The 18614-nt window shown below is 45.2% G+C and overlaps 1 protein-coding gene across 14 annotated transcripts in view; it reads left to right on the plus strand.

Moving 5' to 3' along the window:
* Positions 1 to 16: 16 nt before the first annotated feature.
* The window catches only part of MYO5A (myosin VA), an 88464-nt gene continuing 69866 nt past the window's right edge, over positions 17 to 18614 (plus strand). For 9 of the 14 annotated variants that reach the window (XM_015872830.2, XM_015872831.2, XM_032446946.1 and 6 more), the window contains exons 1-3: positions 18 to 168; positions 12876 to 12986; positions 14441 to 14612. In XM_015872830.2, coding sequence (XP_015728316.1) covers positions 142 to 168; positions 12876 to 12986; positions 14441 to 14612 — 310 coding nt within the window. In that variant the 5' untranslated portion in view covers positions 18 to 141. Of the gene's footprint in view, positions 169 to 12875; positions 12987 to 14440; positions 14613 to 18614 lie in introns of all 14 variants that reach the window. The other 5 variants (XM_015872826.2, XM_015872829.2, XM_015872827.2 and 2 more) reach the window with 2 other exon arrangements.

Consider the following 18614-nt stretch of genomic DNA (forward strand, 5'->3'; position numbering starts at 1 on the left):
CAGCGCCGCCCGCCCGCCGCGCTCCCACAATGCACAGAGCGGGGCCCCGCCGCCCGCCAGGTAGCAGCAACATGGCGCTCCGCAGCGCCGCCTGAGCATCCTCCCGCCGCCACCCGCCGCAGCGCGGCCGCGCCCCGCGCCATGGCCGCCTCCGAGCTGTACACCAAGGTAGGGAGGCGGCGGGACGCGGGACGGGGGCGGCGGGGAGCGGCGAGGGGCTGCGCCGGGCCTCGCTTCAAGATGGACCCGGCGGCGCGGCCGAACCCGGGCTGAGCGCTGCTGAGGGCGGGGGTGTTATTCCGTGGGGCCGGGGGGGCCGCCCGTCGGGGTGCGGCGCTGCGGGGTCGGGGCTGGAGCCGGCGGGGACACGCGGGGCTTCGGGGCGTGCTCGGCCGTGCGAGCGGTGCAGCCTCGACCGCGGGATGACAGTGCGCCTTCACACGGCGCCTTCACACGGCGCCTTCACGCGGCGTCCCGCGGCCGCTCGCTCTGTGTCTGCGGCGGCCCCGTGTCCCAGTGGATCCTCCCCACGCGTCGGCACCGCGGCCCCAGAGCGGGCTGAGCTGGGCTGTTGTCCGTCCGTCCGGCACTTTGTTTGCGTTGCTCAGCCGCACCTGGTGCTGAAGGGCTGCGAAAAGCGGCCGGCGGAGCAGGAGGAGCGCGGGGTCACCGGCTGGGCGCCATCAGAACCCTCTGGTGGGAAGCTGCTCGAGTCCACGTGCGGCCTCTGAAGGCCGTCGAGGTCCGGAGCCGCCTGTGCTGCACTGCCAGACCATCCCCGGTTAGGGAGGTGCAACGCCCTGCGTCACGCTCAGTGTCTATGGGCGTCTCCATTCCGTGCCTTGTGGACGTTGATCTCTACTGACTTTCTGCAAGAAGGGGAGAAAATTCAGGTCAGAAGAGCAGTGGAGCTGCAGGGTGGTTCCTGAGCACTCAGTGGTGCTCAGCTCTATAAGGAGTTACTTTGGGAAGCTGCTCTTGATTTCCCTCTCTGTGGAGGTTCTTATGGCAGCGAGTTAAAATCTCTCATGAGGAGTTAATCAGAATTATTTGTCTTTAATATCAAACACTGACCTTGGATCTGCTGCCCTGGACAGCTGAGTGGCTCCGGGGCTGCACTGTGCAGGGCACAGGCTGTGGGGCGGCTGCAGGAGCTGGTCCCTCCTTTCTGCTTTCCCCAGGCAGTGCCATGGTGCTGCTCTGTCAGGTTTGGTATCTCTGTGAGCATTGGCAGCACAGCTTGTCCCTGGTTGAGTGGCACAGATGGTGGGTGTAGGGTCAAAGTGCACAGAGGTGAGAAGAACAACAGAAGTAGAACTGGTCCATCCTTTGGTAGCAGCCGTGCTTTATGACCGAGGACAGCGGGATTGCTCCTGTGCTTCCCTCTCGCACTAAGCTCTGCCTGTCCTCTTTAGAGCCATATGCAGGCACAGAAAAAGTGACTTTCACATCTTTTCTATGCTGACAGGCGCAGCTGGGATTGTCATTCAGGACAGCTCCTTAAAGCAGCACAACTTCCAGTGCAGCACCACACCCAGCAGCACGTGGCGTTGGTGGCTGGTGTGCATCGGGTGGGTGCTGGAGGAGGAGAGCATTTGCAGCACATCAGTGCTGCCCATGTGCCATGTGTGTGTCTTGGAGCAGCGTGCTGCCAACCCCTGACCTTGCCCACTATCCACCATGCAGTGTGTCTGTGCTGGGTGTCGCTGGTAGAGGCTGGGAAAATACATCAGTATTGGGGACTGCTGTGCAAAGGGGCTGTTGGCATCTCCTGAAGTGTCTGTCCAGACTCAGTGACAGCCAGCCTTGCTGCTCCACTTTACTGGTAGTTAATCTGGATGTGTGAATCCAGGTTGGAGGGTTGGCAGAACTAATTTGCCATCTCAAGGTATTTCTGTGTCAGTTTTGTATGGCCGGGTTCAGCATATTTATTTATATACCGACTATTTCATTCATTCACTTTGATCCCTGCTGCAACCCTCCCCTTCCAGTATCTTTCAGGTGAGCTCACCCAGTGTTGAAATGTCCCTTTTGAGCCTTCCAGGAAGCAGCAGCCAGTCTCCCTGCAGACCGTAGGCGTGGATGAGCTGAGTTCAGCAGCTGGCCTTCGCTTCTGGTGGAGAAATGGTTCTGTCTGAGGGTCTGTAGCTTTGAGCTGACATAGGGAAGTGTCAGAGGGAACTGCATGGAACAAAAAGCCACTCGTGCGGTTCACAGCATGGCGAGAATGTCTTTCTTGCTTAGTGTGCTGTCTGCAAGCAGAATTAAAGAGAACATTTCTGCTATTGAAGTTGCTCATTGAGCAGGTTGAATTTGTTGAAGTCACAGAAGCATCCCATATCACAAGGTCTGGTTTTGGTGGTCTGTTCTTAATAGGATTAAAGAGATAAAAGCAAGAAGTATCAGTAAAGCCAACTATGTGCAGTGTAGCTGCTGAGGGCAGAGTGGCACGGGGCTGGTGGCTGCAGGGTGCACAGAAACCGGAACCCAGCGTGTGTGTACATGGGACTCTCTGCAACTCAGATTTTGTGACCTGAGTTTATGTTCCTGGAGCCGTGACACCTGTGTGTGTCTGGGTGCATGTGTCCAGACACTCCTTGTTGTGCTGTTTGATTTGTATGCTGAGTGTGGAGGTTCTCTCTGGCCCAGTTGTATGCTCACTCGAGTGCAGCAGTATTTACAGCCATGGCAGTCAGGCTTGACTCTGCAGCATTTGTACGAAGGGACTGGGGCCAAGGAGCGGCAGGAGGACAGGCTGCTGGTCAGTCATGGTGCTGATGAACTCAAGCAGTGATATCTTCTGCTCTTCTCCTCTGCAGCAGGGAAGAACTGTGTATTTTCCCTGAGAAATGGGTGGTTCTTGCTGCACACAGTACAGTCTGTGTCACAGCCAACCCGCGTTTCTTGGGAATTTCCTTCGCGTCTGCAACTTTCACTGCTTCCTCTTCTGTCAGTCTTTTGCTTAAGCTGTTCCCGTAGACTGTAGTGTTGCTCACGGTACACCACAGATGTATATCTTTATCTTGGAGGGCGATGCTCCTAAGAATTGAGTGGTTTAAATCTGTACCCAAACTTTCAAGTAAGTGGGAACGTGTCCAAAGGCACCCAAACTGAGCCGAACTGAAAGGCTCTTTGTGTAGAACTTCTTCCTCCCACTGGCTTCACATCTGAGCTCCAGGATGGAGTCTGATGGGGTTTCTAAGGGCTCGTTTACCAACGCTAGCAGGAAGGCTTCCAAGGACGTTATGGGCAGAGCCCAGTGCCAGGGCCGAGCTTTGTGTTTGCCTTTGCTTGGGACTACATCATTTCCTCCGTGTTCTCAGAATGCCTTGGCTTCACTTAGCCCTGGCTTTGCTTAACTCTGATCCTCCACAAAGCTTTATCTTTAGTGGTGTGAGTAATCCTATTGCTTAATTGTGCGCTTTGAAATAAGCCTGAACATCTGCAGGACTTTGACCTTCTATTTCCTCTTATTGCTGAGAAATAATTTTGTCATCATTTGCCTGCCCAGAATGCAGGAAAACAAAGGGAAGCATATCATAGGGATGCTTGCCTGTCAAGTTCTCGGTGTTAAGCTCTGTGTACACAGTACTGCACTAAGTTATGACCTGCCTACTTAAAGCGCAGTTTTAACATTTAATAGCAAGAGCGGTATTTTCATGAGGAGCTTCCACATTCCAGGTTCCTCACCATCTTGGGGAGCTAATAGGGCTGCCCATCTCCTCAGCATTGCCCTCTTGCTGCAGGCAGTGGCCCAACACACAGTGCTGGGTGAGCTGGGCCATCTGAGCTCCCCAGTGCTGCACAGCTGTTTTCTTTATTGACTTGGATTTGATTTCTCTGTCCCATTAGTGGAGACAATAGCAAGTGCTGTCAGAGACATTCTTTGAGTAACTGTGGCATGGAGCTACTCCAGGCTGGGGTAAAGCTTCTTAAAGTGTTAGGTGGAAAAGGAGATAAAAAGGAGATGAGCAGATATCAATGAGAGGTCACCGCAGCGATGGTCGGTCTGAGGGAACAATATGAGGACTGAGCTGGAGGACAAGCAGTCAAGATCATTCAGGTATGGTTGCCCATAAAGCTCTCAGGTTAATTCACTTCAAATAAAATCTGCCACCAGTAATTAACAGGATAATTGGCTTGTTGAGTTCACTTAGCTCAGAGGAGACAACAGAGATGGCTGAGAGCAGACTCTTCCAGGCTGCTTATGCTTCGGCGTGATGAGAGCCTTGTTTTTAAGATTAAATACAAAGGCTAAAGCAGCGCTGCTTTAGAGCTCTCATTGTTTTATTATAGTAAGTAGTTAACACAGAAGGAACATATGACTTGTGACTTGCCATGTAAAGTTTCGTAAGACTGCTGTGTGGTCAGATGCAAACTGCACACTTCTAGCCTAGTTCCAAATATAGAAGAAGAGATACTTATTTGAGGCATTTGCATCCCCTTATGGACTTTTGTAAATGGCTTTGAAAAATCATGAAGTCTTGCTGCAGGTGTTGCCTTTGAATTCCTCTGTTTGATTATCACAAGCTGAGAGAAGTTTGCAGTTGCTCACTGATTGATGGGAGGACACTCTTTGTAGAGCTGGAGAGAGGAACTAAAATATTGTGGGTCAGCGTAACAATGAGGGAATTCATTGCCCCAGCATGGCGTGTCACACGTTACCCCGCAGACTGCATGGGTTATTCATACATATCTTTAAAGCAGATGACCTCAGCTGTTTTGCTGAGGGAACCAGTGAGATTCTCAAGTTGCCTTATGAGCTACTGTGCAGCAGGACAAGAGAGACAGGAATATTTTCCATGGAGGTTAAGCCTATTTTGCCCAGAAAAGAAACACCAACTGCCTTGGAAAGTGCTGAAAATCTGTGTCACGAGAGATACAAGATGGAAATAGATGGTCTAGAATATATGTACGTTAAAGTAAGTAGAATATGGTTGTTTTGTTGGATTTAACATAGGTGAAGACTGTCAATCTAGTCATATAAGAACTTATTAATAAGAGTTTAAAGTAAATAGAGTTTTGGTTTATGGTGTGGAGATATATAGGGAAGACTAATTTCAAACATCTCAGACAATGATTTCTTTGTTTAGGATGTTGTCTACTTTAGAAGAATACGTGGAGAACTTGCAGAAGTTGTTCAGAACTGATGTCAGAGTGCATCTCTTTGTGCTAGCAGTCACATAGTGGAAATACAAGGGCAGCGTAAATGATGTACGAACAGTCAGCTATCAGTGTTGCAGAGAAAAGTAGTGGAATATGCCTTTTTCTGAGGCTAAGTATGGTGCAGAAATCTGAGTTGTGGTATAGGAGGGCTTTGATTCCTCTCTCCAGCACAGCCTTGTCTTATGGAGTTCCCCGGGCTGGCCGAGGCAGGCAGTGGTGCTGGTGGTGCCAGGGTGTGCGGCTGCCCAGGAGCTTCCTTTGGGCTCTCCTGTGCAGGCAGAAATGCCCCAGTTCCCCTCTGAGCACATCCCAGCCCCGCTGTGCCTTCTGGCCCCAGTTCTGCTTTCAGCTTCCCCAGCCCTGGTGGAGGACAGCTGGCAGATGTCACCCTGCCCGCTCCGTGCTGAAGCTTGTCAGGTTGCTCACACCATTTCTAGTTCCTCACGTGAGGACTTACTGTTAATTACCTATGGAAAGATGGTGAGACTAAATGTGGCTCTGTTAATGGGCTCACTGACCTCAGGTTGTGTTATGGTGTTGCATTGAGGCGTTGGTGGTGTAGACTGGGCTGTAATGGCTGAATTCTGCTCTGGGTGAGCTGAGTAAAACTGGTTTTCCCTGAGTAAATGGGGCCAAGGCAGCGAAAGCTCTGCTTTATTATAATTGCATCTCAAGCTGCTGCTTCTGTACAGTTTAACAAAAAATGTGAGCTATCTGAACGCAGTGGTTTGCAGTCATTCATTTTAGGTTTTAGAACGGCCGGCAGGTATTTTACTTTTCATGTGACTTTTCTCAAGTGAAACCAGAAGGGCTGTTTGGATTTGATCTCAACTTTATGAAAAAACGCTCGGAAAAGAACAGCTTTGCCTACTGTCAGTGTTTGTACCAAACGGTTTTCCTCCCATTTCTTGCTGTGTGGCTCACAGGTCAGTCGGCAGCTGTCTGCACTCTGGGTGCCGTACAGACCCAAATGTTCACCTGTCTGTGCCGCTGTGTGCCAGGTGATCAGCAATGGCCATGCTGCTCTTCTCTCAATAACTCCTTGTCTCAAACTCTGGTGCTGCAGCACAGCACAGCTCAGCGCATCTGCCTGATTAATGCAAGCATTATTTGTCCTTCCTGTCTAGGCGAGTACTAGATACACCAAATAATCTCATCCCAGCAATGCAGATGGCTCTCTGCTGAAGCACTGATACAGACAAAAGACAACGCTTCCTCTCTTAGCATCAGTGAACCTAAAACAGGCATCCAGCTGCAGCCAGCACTGGCAGCTCCAGCTTCCTGAGGCACAGCTTGGGTTGTGTGTTGTGCTGCACGAATTGGTGTGGTTCTCCTGCCTGTTGTAGATGAGCCTTCCAGGAGCTTTGGGGGAAATCACTGATAAATGCTGCTGTAAGACAGTAAATCCATGTATGAACTTGAGGAAATGAAACCGGTGTTATATCAAAATCAACATGTTAAAATCTGTAAGGGACATGATGGCCTTCCGTGGCCTGGAGACAGGTGTGACATCATGCATCCTTTTCCTAATATTCCTTCTTCGATGCAACTTGTTTCATTAGCCTAATATTCAAAAGGTGGCTGTAGTTTTTCATTTGCCCTTCATTTTTTTGTGGCCGCTATTCTGTAACTCTCATAATATGTTTTTCAGGTTGAATGTTCTAGGAGGTAGTTTAGTGCAGACTTGTAATTAACTTCTTTTTGAAATCCCCAGCATGTAATTCCTTGTTGGCCTTCATTTTGATGGCACGGTTGGGATACAATGCTCTGTGTACCTCTCTATGTGGCTATGGACCAAAACTCGAGTTTTAGCAGTGTCAGAGCTGCACTGTTTGCTGTTGCTTGGTTGGAGATGTGTCCCACTTCTGATCCATGTTTTTGATGAGGTTATTGTGCTTATTCCAAAAGTTTTATGTATGTTTGTTTGTGCCTCAAACAATGACCAAAATGTTCATCCTTCATTGGCAGCAGTGTGGCCGTACTGGGCTTCCAGTGTCTGCACACACTGCAAAACAGGTTTTATCTTTGTGTAACTGATAACCTTAATTAAATACTATCAGGAACATCATGTGGTCAGACTCAAAATGTACCGAGCAGGACTGTGTGTGACTTCCCTGAGCTGTGTAGTGGTGTTCAGCTGTCTGTGCTATTGGCATCACAACTGAATAATGCACAGACCAAGACTGCAGCAGCAGCAGCAGCTGGCTTAAGATGGCAGCTGCGGGAAGATGGGCAGCCAGGTGTAAGCTGGGGAATAAACCAAAGGCCGGTAAATGCTGCTACTGCATGCAGCACTTTAGAGGGCTGTTTGAATGGGCAACAGTTTGATAGCTAATATGCTGTGTGATATAGTAATGACTAATTATAAACCAAGTCTGTCCCTATAACGTGAAAGAGAAGGTCAAGTACAATTAGTGTGAAATGTAGAAAGCAAAGCTTTTAAAGATAAAGAGATTCGCTATTTTTCAGTAGATTTGGCGGTGCAAAATAAAGATGGTTCTTTATAGGATACTCACAGTTAAAGCCCATTTTGGTTGTACCTTGGACCAAATACATGCTTGACAAAGTAGGAGTTGTTACCAGTGACCAAGTCCTAAATGCAAAGCATACATTCAATAAATATTAAAAGAAAGACCTTTGGAAGCAGTTTCCCTGTAGGGAAGGGCACAGTGTCTTATGTGCTTAACCCTGCGTGCTGCAGGCATGGATCTGCCCCTCTGGTTCAGACCTTCCCTCGCCCCCACCCTCCTCTTCCCTGGCACAGCTCCATGCTGTTCCCTCAGGCCCTGTCACTGCCCCGGAGGAGCTGCAGCCACTTTAGGCCTCCCCTCAGCTCCTGTGCTCTGGGCTGAGCAAACCCAGGGACTCAGCCGCTGCTTGCACCGTGCCCTCAGACCCATCTCCATCTTTGTAGCCCTCCTTTGGTGGCTGGAGCTGTGGCCGAATGGCAGTGACTCCCTACTATGGTACGGCTGCTGGCTTGGGGCAGTTGTTTAGCAGAGAAGGAGATGCAGGCGTAACACATTCACCTGTGCATACAGTTACATAGTCATGCGTCAGCTTTTATTGCCACCTGGAGCAACCTTCAGAAGAGCCCTCTGTGTTGGTTAGCTCTGCAGTGACACAGCCAAGCTGCTGCCCTTGGTTTATACACCCCAACTGTGATGTTTGTTCTTAAATTCATCTCTGCAGTGACTGTGGTGGTTAAACACATGGAGTCCTCTGGCATTTATCAGCTTGTGGCTGTGCTGCTCTGTTGGTTGGAGTTCACTCTTTGTTTGCACTTGTTCTTGAGGAGTTGAACCGCTGTTCTGCTGCAGTATCATGTTTTAAATACAGGTCTATCTCTGCGTTTGACCTTTTCCATCACAGGGGTAACTCAGAGGCCTGGTTTGATGGCTGAAACATTTGGTGGCGTTACTTGATGTTGTTTGTGACTTATTCTCTACTTGTTTATCTCAAGATGAGTTTGTAAGTCACTCCCTGGGTGTGTATTAATAGTCACAGTGAAGATGCCTGCGGGCCCCAGACCTCCCATCTGCTGTTCTGGTCCCAGGGGTGCTGTGTTGTCCCAGGGCTCTATGGGATGTTGTTTTTCCATCCCTTTCCTAGTTCTGCTTATGTAACCATTAAAGATGATGTCAACCTATGGAGTTCAGTGAAAGCTATATGTAAGAGCATCTTGGGATGTCAGTGTAATTTGTTCTATAGGAGGAAGTCTGAGGTTATTTAAGCTCAAAGTCACATCTTAGAGTTCAGCATTTTGAGATTGGCCTTAAAATGCATTGCACCACTGTTAGAAGAAGGAGCTTCTGGTTCGAATGATTCCTCCAGACACTGGAGTTTACCAGTTTAGCAGTCCTTGCTTATATGGAAGGGCTGGCTATGCAGAGCATTACAAACAAGCTGTATGACAAGGCACCAGTGAGACCTGACCTTCTGTTTCATTCAATTTACTGGGCTTGTAAGGATATAGAAGTAAAGTCCAATAAAAATGAAGACCTCTTTTCCTTATTTACTATCATAACTGTGTGAGAGCAATGAGGTCAGAGAGGGAAGTGATGATTTTGTAGCCATAAGGCAACAAAGAGGTGTCAGAATGCTGGACTGCTTGTTCTTCCTGCAAGCCTGCAATGAGAGCTGCAGAAGTTTCAGGCAGAAGTATTTAGCTGAATTCTCTTCCTTTGACCCTTAAAAAATATGCAAAATGTTTTAGATGCAAAAGAAAATTGATTGCATATTAGTCAAGATATTTGCAGAGTTCAGCAGTTCTAAGAAACTCAGACATTAATAACAACTAAAAAGTTTGGGGTACCATGGGGAGGGAAATTTTTCTTCCTGAGTTTGAGATTTATGTGGTAGGTTTGTATTCTTCCTATTAGAAAAACAGCTTATGTGAGATTATTTGTCAAGTAAAGCATTAATACAAATGGTCACAGATGTTCTCCCCACTATGTATCATATTAATGTCTTTTTAAACTAATACATAATAAATATTAGGTCTTAAGCTGTACAAGAGGTATAGAAATGGCTGTTGCTGAGCAGCAAGACAGAAAATAACCCTCCATGCCAGAAGAATGCTAAGAACATGTTAAGAAAATCAATAATTTTTGTTGTGATTTTCCTGGAAAGTTCATGATGCCTCTCCTTCAGGTCGCCAAGTCTTGTCTTTCATACTGTAACCAGCAGCAGTGCTTAGTTACTAGAGATGCAGTGCTTCCTCAGGACTGAGTCTGTATGGGAGTACTGCAAAAAATCATTCTGGTTTCAGCACTGGGAGAACTGGGACCTGCTGCTGCCTCCGTTGTTACCAATCAGGATCTCTGCATGGGATCTAGGCTGGTCAAGTTAAGACTTGTGTTTAAGCCTGTTACTCACCTGGACATGTATCTGCTTGTGTTATTAGTACACAAGAGAAAGTTTTTCTAAGCACTTTTAAGTTCAGAATTGCCACCCGTGGTGTTGGCGTTGTGAGATCATTGTAAGGGAGAATACGGGCTGAAAGCTAATTATTCCAGTAGTGTCGATTGATGTTTTCAGAGCAATCCTACTCAAGGAAATTGCGCAGATCAGGAAATCCTATTCTAATACGTAAGCATTTTGCACAGGTAAGCTCAGCTGTTTCATGCAGCCTTTCACAGCTTTTGGACTGTTTTGTAGCTGTGCCTTGCTAATAGGTGCTTTTCCTTTTCCAGCCATAATGATGCAGACTGTTCTCTCCAGGTGTCCATGAGTCCAGGAGTTAGCAACAGGCTCATGCTGCATGAATTTGGTCCAGTTTGGGCTGTTGCTATCCCATCAGCTTCCTCAGCTTGTGCTGCCAGTATCTCTTTGATCCAGACATTAAAAACTGCTTTATTCATACCCATAAGGTCATTTGTAAAGCAGAGAGGTAATTGTAAAGCAGAGAGGTCTGTTGTAAGTTTTTCATGATAAGCACCTGGAAGGCTGTGGGTTTTAAGACTCTGTAAAAGAGAAACCTGGTCATCTTTGCTAAAGTGAAAGCCATAGGAGCTCAAGTAGAAGGTTAGGTCTTAGGCGCTAAGGACAGCTTTGTTGGGTTGAAATTTCCTGTTTGGTTTTGTAGGGTATAGATCACCTTGTGAAGTCTTTCAGTGCATCTCAGAAGAGCTGCTGTGCTGGACTAATAGCTGCATCTCCTGCAGTAATTGTGGTTATGCAATGGAAGTGGGAAAACCAACTGCTGAAGCCAAAGCTGGGCTGCTTGCATTTCTAATTCTGTTCTGTCAGCAATGTCAGTTTGTGCTTCAAGAGGTTAATATCTCAGAAGAAAAGCTTTCTGAGTCATATGGTCTCATTTGATAGATAATTGTTATAGTCTGCTGATGTCTTCATGTGATCTAAGATGAAATCATGAGGTATTACCGAACGCTGCAATTTTCTATTATACTTTCTTATTTTATGAAATTCTGGTAATACAGTGAAATTTCTGACCCGCCAGTGAGAAATGAATACGTTGCCCTGTCCTTTCATCAGGGTCATCCTATCCATAGCCCTGCGCACTGCCTCACAGCACTTGTCCTTCCAGCATAGAGCACAGTGCTTTTGTCCATCCACGTGGCTGTGCAGGTGATGATGTTTGACGTCACTGCTGAGGCTGGAAGAGTCTAGGCAAGAAATGTAATTTTGACATAACCCTCTTTACATGTATTCCGTTATTTCTCTTTCCTTCTGAATTCATGGCTATCTCATCAATGTGCCTTCTATTCACTCTGATCAATTTAGAGTCAGCTACAGCTGGATTTTCCTAAAACATCATTCACTGCTTTTCCTCGAGTCAGTCTCTTGTCTCCCTATCAACATTTTCATCCTGGTTCACTGAGCACAATTTCAGTGAAGTGAATCTGATTCTTGCTGTCACTTTTACTGCAATTTCAGTGTTATTTTTGGGTAGAATTTCCTACCTGTTTTTAGCAGGTTAATTTGTAATTCATTGTCTCTAGAAGTTTATCATGTTGGTCTTATTTTAATGTAGGCATAAGCTTGCTTTTGTATAGTAGTCAATAAGGATGAATATTAGGCATACCAGAGCAAGGTGCTGCCCAGATGACCTCGGTCCTGTTTCCACCAGTGACAGTTCTTTGCTTTCTGCTCAGGCTCAGAGCGCACGGAAGACTTTATGACAGTGGAATTTTACCATCAACTGATTATGCAAAAAGATAGAATGAAAATCTGATTTGGCAAACCATTCTGCTAAGTTAGTGAGGTGAGGATGCTGGGAAATGATTCACTGCTTCTGATTAGGACTATCTCTCTCTTTACTCCTACTTGCTCTTTTTACCAGGTGTTTCTTTGGCAGGGGTTTAAGGCGAGGCAGTGATGGTACAGATTAGTGCTCTTAGGATGACTTTAGTATCTGTGAGGCTATGTCATGCGGAAGATTCAGCTGTCTCTAGTAACCCAGTTTCTATGGTGATCTGTTTTCTGCTTTCTCCTTCCTTTCTGCAGACAGTAGAAAATGTACAGTTTCAGTTGAATAAATTAGAGGTGCCTATTTCATTCTGGCATAGATCACATAATTAGAAACTGCTGCGCAACATTTGCTGCCCTAAGTTAACTTTGTGTCTTACAAGACTACTGCCTTTCTAACACTGCTGGCCCTTCTGTCCTGACCGTATTTATAGCTTACCCCTTCTGTATTTCATTTGTGGTTTCCCATCAGAAACATTGTAGACAAGAAACTACAGCTTTAGCTGAGGGAAGAAAAGTAATAAAAATCGGACCAAGTGCAGTCCATACGCATTTCGTCTTCAGCTGTGATTGATAGGGTGATGTCTTTGTGTTAAACTGACAGATTTCCTCAGGCTCTGGGGAGTAGTCATTGCTATTTGTGTGGTTTCTATGGGCTCGGTAGAGGCTACATGGTAGGCTTAGGATGTACCTAAAGGTGAGGGGGAAGTCTGTCCCAACTCAGAAACACTGTGACAAATACCAGCACTGAAGTGACAGCACTGACTGCGCCACTAAAAGGAGTGATTTGAAAGAAGAAATGCATTGGGTTCAGCCACTGACACCCAGCATTTTCGTGTACTTCAAATGCGATGTCAAAGCCTGGTAACTGAAAGGGCATCTATAAACAGGTGTATTAAAAAAGGAAAAAACTTTTTTTTTTTGTGTCATATATGTTGATGGTTTAATGATAATCCTTCAAGAAGTCCCCAATCTTTTGCTGTTGTTTCATGTTGCAGTATGCCAGGGTTTGGATCCCTGACCCAGAGGAGGTCTGGAAGTCAGCAGAACTTCTGAAAGATTACAAACCTGGAGATAAAGTTCTTCAGCTTCGACTTGAAGACGGCAAGGTAGGTCTGCATGTTAAATCCTGACTGATTGTTCTTGAGAGACTGATGTATCTAACACACAAAGGTATGTTGTAAAACTATAGCCCTATTTTTATATGTGCTATTGTTCTTGACCTCAGAGTTTGAGTATTACTTTTTGTGTGATTAATTATGTTTATTTACAGAATTCCGTTTTGCCTGATTTTTTAAACTAAGATAACAAAAATGCTGGTTATGTCCAGCTGCCTGTATTATTCAGTTATATATAGGTCTCTTTTTCTGCTTATACTGTTAAAGTTATAACCCTGGTTGATATTCCAGGGGGCCACAAGAATAGCATTGCGGAAAGAAATGGCAACTTTCAAGTTGAGCATAGCCATGAGAAAGTATCAATAGGATGGGGCAAGGATTAAAAGCATTGCCAGAATGGTGTGGTATGCTGTGTAGAGAAAGGATGGCATCTCTCAGAAAAGATCACATCCTTGCAGTGAGCACCTGTTTATATTTTGTTATGCCATTTAAATGCTTATTTAATGTCACTGTATAATGGAAGTGGTCCTTCAGGATTTCTCATGGAGAATAAAGATCTCCTGCAGTAGTTCAAGGATTTATTTTTAAAGTATTTTCTTTGTACCAGTGGGCAGCTTGCATGCTGTTTTCAGATGGAGGTCTACATAGCAATTAAGTAAAACGAGCAGATTATATGTGTAGAATAGGTCCTAAGTTAAAACACTTTAATTGAATGAATTTCATTCTTTGACTCACTCACATCCCTGATATGGCAAACTGAGCACAGCCTGTTCAATCAGACAAGGTCAGTTTTGCTCCTCCCTCCCCATTCCAGACTGTGCAGTGATGCTGCACACTTGCGCATTGAATGTAGTAAAATGCAGATGTTTGCCAGTTAAGACACATTGTGCTGGGACAAGAGAATTTCAGGTAAATAATTGTTTCCCCCAGAGACAGATGCAATTAAAACATCTACATTGGAGCTTAATTTGCATAAATCTGTGTGAATTATAAGTAGCATTTTTTTTTCAGTTTTTGTGCTCACAGCATTCTTGTGCTTGCCAACTTTCTTGTGTGATGTTATTGTATATAAAGCTGGCTGCAGACTGATGGGAAATTATTTCCTCTGTCCTGCTCAAGAGGAAAATAATATGAAAAACTAATTAGATTTGTGATAAAACACATTTCAGTTTATTTAATAAAAAGATTTGGCAGCAAAAGCAAGGCATTTGTTTAAGTAATAGTTTAAAAGAATGAAATACATTTATTATTGCCCATTGCATGCAGAAAACCCCTTTGGGAATTTTTTAATGATACTTTTGGAGAACCCAAATCACCAGACAATGTAAATGTTGTCTTGGTTTTTATACCTTGTGAATCTTTTGCTGGGAAGAATGGTGGGGAGGGGTTGAATGAGGGGATCTGAACAGCAGTTTTTTCAACACTTGCTTCTATTTGATTTTCAGGACCTAGAATATTGCCTTGATCCGAAGACGAAGGAACTTCCCCCTTTGCGGAACCCTGATATCCTCGTTGGTGAAAATGACCTCACTGCACTCAGTTATCTCCACGAACCTGCTGTTCTACACAACCTCAAAGTTCGATTTATAGACTCTAAACTCATTTATACCTATTGTGGCAAGTACTGTTTTTCTATCCTGTAATCTTCACAGAGACTGCAGTAGACAGGAAAAGTTTATTACTGATTTTTATACTTTTAACTTAATGGTAGGGTAGGTCGGGCTGTTCTTGTGAAAGTCCCTGTGTCTGTGGTCAGTAAGTGCATCAAGTAGGCTTGAAATTATTAAGGCTTAAAGAAAATTGACATGACTTTATGTTCCTCTAGCTTCCCAGTGGGCTCTGTTTATAAAATTTGTATTCAACAATTTTAGCCATGGGATTCCTTACTGATTGTTGTTCCCTTAGGCACACGTAGGTAGGCATTGGCTTGGAGGAGAGCTTCACACGCTGCGGATGTAGGAGGTTAGCCTTGCTGTTTGATGGATTTATTGCTTCCTGCCTTTGATTGCCTGCATCTGTATTGAGCTGCCATATCTTTGTGCTGAAGATACCCCTTTATTTTCCTTTTTGTTTTTTTCCAGTCAGTGGAACTAGGAGAGTGCATTTGTAATGGTGTGTGAGCCTATGCTTGTCCATTCACAATCATCAACACTGTGAATTTAAAAAATACTTTTTAGCTCACAGTAGATGTTACCTAAAGCTGTAATTGCACATAACATTTTCATACAGCCAAACTGTGGGGAAGTTACTTTAACACACTTCATTGTAGGTACAAAATTGTAGCTGTCTGTTTTAAGGACACACTGAGAGGTGGTTTAGGCTTAATGCTTTTGGGCTCGTGTGCATGTGTTTCCTTTAAACTTTAGTTTTAATACAAAATACATTTTTAACTTTTTAATGTAAGCTTTCATTATAAGCAGTCTTAACTTTTCAAGTATTTCCTTAGTTTGCCTATGTTTTGGACATTGTGCTGGTGCATAAGGAACAGTTCAAGTCATTAGCTCTTGTTTGTTGGCTGGGTGGGTTTTTTTTGTTTTGTTGTTTTTTTTAACATTTAGGTCTGAGTAAAAGAAAACATGATGTGATTATGTGATTCCTGGAAATCAAGTACTACAAATTTCTTTCTTGTGATTGTCTGATTAAAACAAAGACACATTCTTCCAGTACATGCAGTCAGATAACTATTTGTGTGTTTACCAGAGCTCAGTTTATGCCAGCAGAAAACATGCCCCATGATTTCTTTTCAATACACAATTTAACTTTGTTTCTAATCAGATGTTTGTAGGACAGTTCCAGTTGTTACTGCACGCCAGAGGTTATTGAGCCCCCTCCATGTTGCCATATATTAGACTTGCTATTTGTGATTTCATTGTGCTTTGCACTATTTGCATACTGTAGAGTAGGCTTTCACGAGGCTGGTGGTGTCATGTTGCAGGATGGCTCTTGACATTGAGCAGCAAATCGTGGCTGCTGGTATCTGAAGTAGAAATTGCTATTTTGCATTGCAATGCCTTGTCCTGTCCTGGTTTGCAGGTGGAGCTTTTCATGTGTCAGCCTTCCCTGATCTGGGCATTCTTACAGCTCCATCATGGTGAGGGATGTGAGGAATGAAAGCAAGCAGCATGTTAGGCACTTCTTGATGGCCAGAGCACAAGCATTAGTATATTGTACCCCATTTTGTTCATACCAGCAATGAGAGCGTATCTGTTTCCAGTCCTGCTCTGAGCAGCGTCCAGACCATGGGGGCCTGAGTCTGACTTTGCCTCCCTCTGCTTGCAGGCAGCCTTTTTTCCCATAGATGTGGGAGATGATGCATAGCTACATCTCATGCTGTCACACAGTTAGAGTGTGACCTCAGGCACCGGATGGTTTAGGCTAGAAAGGACCTCTGGAAGTCTTCCAGGAAGCTCCCTTCTTACAAACAGATCTGACGAGACTGGGTTGCTTAGAGCTTTGACCAAGGAAACCACAACCATTCTGGGCAGAAATTCTCAGCTCCACTGTCTTGGACATAGTCCATATTTCTGTCCCTAGTGCCCCCATGGCAAAGCTCCTGATGGGAGAGTGTTCAGTGAAAGGGCTTTTGTGTAACCGGAGTCTTACGACCCGACCCTGGAAATAGTTTCCAGTTTATGAGTGTAGTGTCTGCAAGTACATCCATTCCTGTCCTGTGAGACAGTCTGCCGGGTTTGTGTTTTGTTTGCTTGTAAACATGGGTTATGTTTAGTGTTCTGTAAGAGGCTTTCTAAAGGAGTGTGTCTTCTGGTTTTGTTTTGCTGTTTGAGAAGACAGATTGTTTTATGTTTGTCCTAATGCTGCGTTAGTTGCAGGTTTGGCTGATGTTACACAGTTTCTCCAAGGACTAGAAGGCTTTTAGCAGCTTGTGGAATTCATTGATTCAGGATTGCTGAGCTTGATCAGCCCTTTTGCTTCTCAGTACTAAGTGATGCTTCTGTGAAATGCACTGTGTGTGAATTAGAAATACGTTGACTGTGCACTGTGGCAGTTTCAGCTGGTCACAGTGCAGGTGAGTGAGTTCTTACACCAGATGGGGGACTGAAGAGTACAATGTGCTGTGCAATTGTTGTCATGAAGAGTTCATGACGAAGCCAAAAGGTTATAAGGAAGAAAATATATTGACAACCTGCTATGACTGTGATCAAAACTCAGTAAATATTCCTCATTAGTTCTGATGTATAAATACTGCCTGTTACGAAGGACAGCAAACTTTAACAAGTTAATGAAGTGTTTGCATTAGTATCTAGTTTATCCACAGATGGATGAATACATTCAAAATGAAGGAATCAGCCCCATTTACTTTGGATGCATTTAATAAGAATGGCAGAAAGTAACAAAAAGTAATATAATACAATTTCATGTAACTGCAGGAATGAAAGCATGCACAATGTGGGAATGGCCATGATATTTCTTATAAAAACAGTAATGCCATTCAGTGGAGGTAAAAATAAGTTATATATGAATAATTCAGAATTATTATCCTGGGAGGTAGATTGCTTTAAAGGTTCCCATAGAAAGCACATAATTCCTGTCTTGCTTGCTTTGGTTATTTCCAGATGGCAGTAACTTGTTGATTTTGCAAGCCACTACTGCAATTAAGTGCTTTAATGTGTTGGAGACTTGTCATGGGGCTGCAGTTTTGAATTCAAGGGTTTGTTTTTGCCAGTGCAGCCATAAGCAGGAGGGAATTTTCTGAAGTTTTGCATGGCTTTTTTAATGTCTCTTTGAATACACATGTAAGCTTGGGAGGATTTAGGAGCCCATCCATCACAGTCTCAGTGCCAAAGGCTATTGGCACCTGGCCTGTTGGCATGGGGCGGGCTGGGTTGTCTAACACATCTCTTTCTCCGTGATGAGTCATGGAGTGATAGGCTCATAGAAGCATTCGAGTTGGAAGGGAGCATTAAAGGTCACCTGGCCAACCTGCCCTACAATGAACAGTCCCACAAGGACTCCTCAGTTGCCACTGTGCCATGCACGCTTTGGTAATAGCAGCACTGCACAGAAGTGCTGACAAACATCGGCAGTGTGTTGTGAGTATTGGAACAAGTGCTGGTGAATTAGCAGACCTGGCTAATTAGCTGAGCGAGGCTCAAGCATCCGCTCCCGTGGGAGCACTGCTGCAGAGCCTCATCCGGCCCTCAGCACCTGAGCTAAACCTGCAGTTCCTGCTGCTGCAGAGCCAGCCTAGTGGCTTGGACAGAGCGCAGGTAAAATGCAGTTGCTCCTCATTGCTGTGCCTGGCAGCAGCTCATTATTGGTGAAATCGGGATAGCGTGTTATTGGTGAAATCGACCCATAGCATGGGTTATGTTCAATTCTGAAGCAGGCCTGTGAATCCCGAGGCCATGCGGCTCCACACATGCCACCGAGGTATGCTGAGAAGAAAGGATTGTATTCCGGTGTGCAGGCAGATCCCTATGGACCATCAGGGTCCAGAGGTGCTTCCCAGTTGTTTATACTGCAGAATTTCCCAGCATTCCTGCTGGCAGCATCACCAGGGTCGGAACACCAGTGTTTGCCCTTACAGACATCGTTTGTAGCCTCTCTGATCTCTCAGACTGAGCTCACATGAATTTGATTTGCAGCCTGTCCTCCTCC

Source organism: Coturnix japonica, chromosome 10 (genome assembly GCF_001577835.2).
Source record: "Coturnix japonica isolate 7356 chromosome 10, Coturnix japonica 2.1, whole genome shotgun sequence".
Taxonomy (NCBI): Eukaryota; Metazoa; Chordata; class Aves; order Galliformes; family Phasianidae; genus Coturnix; species Coturnix japonica.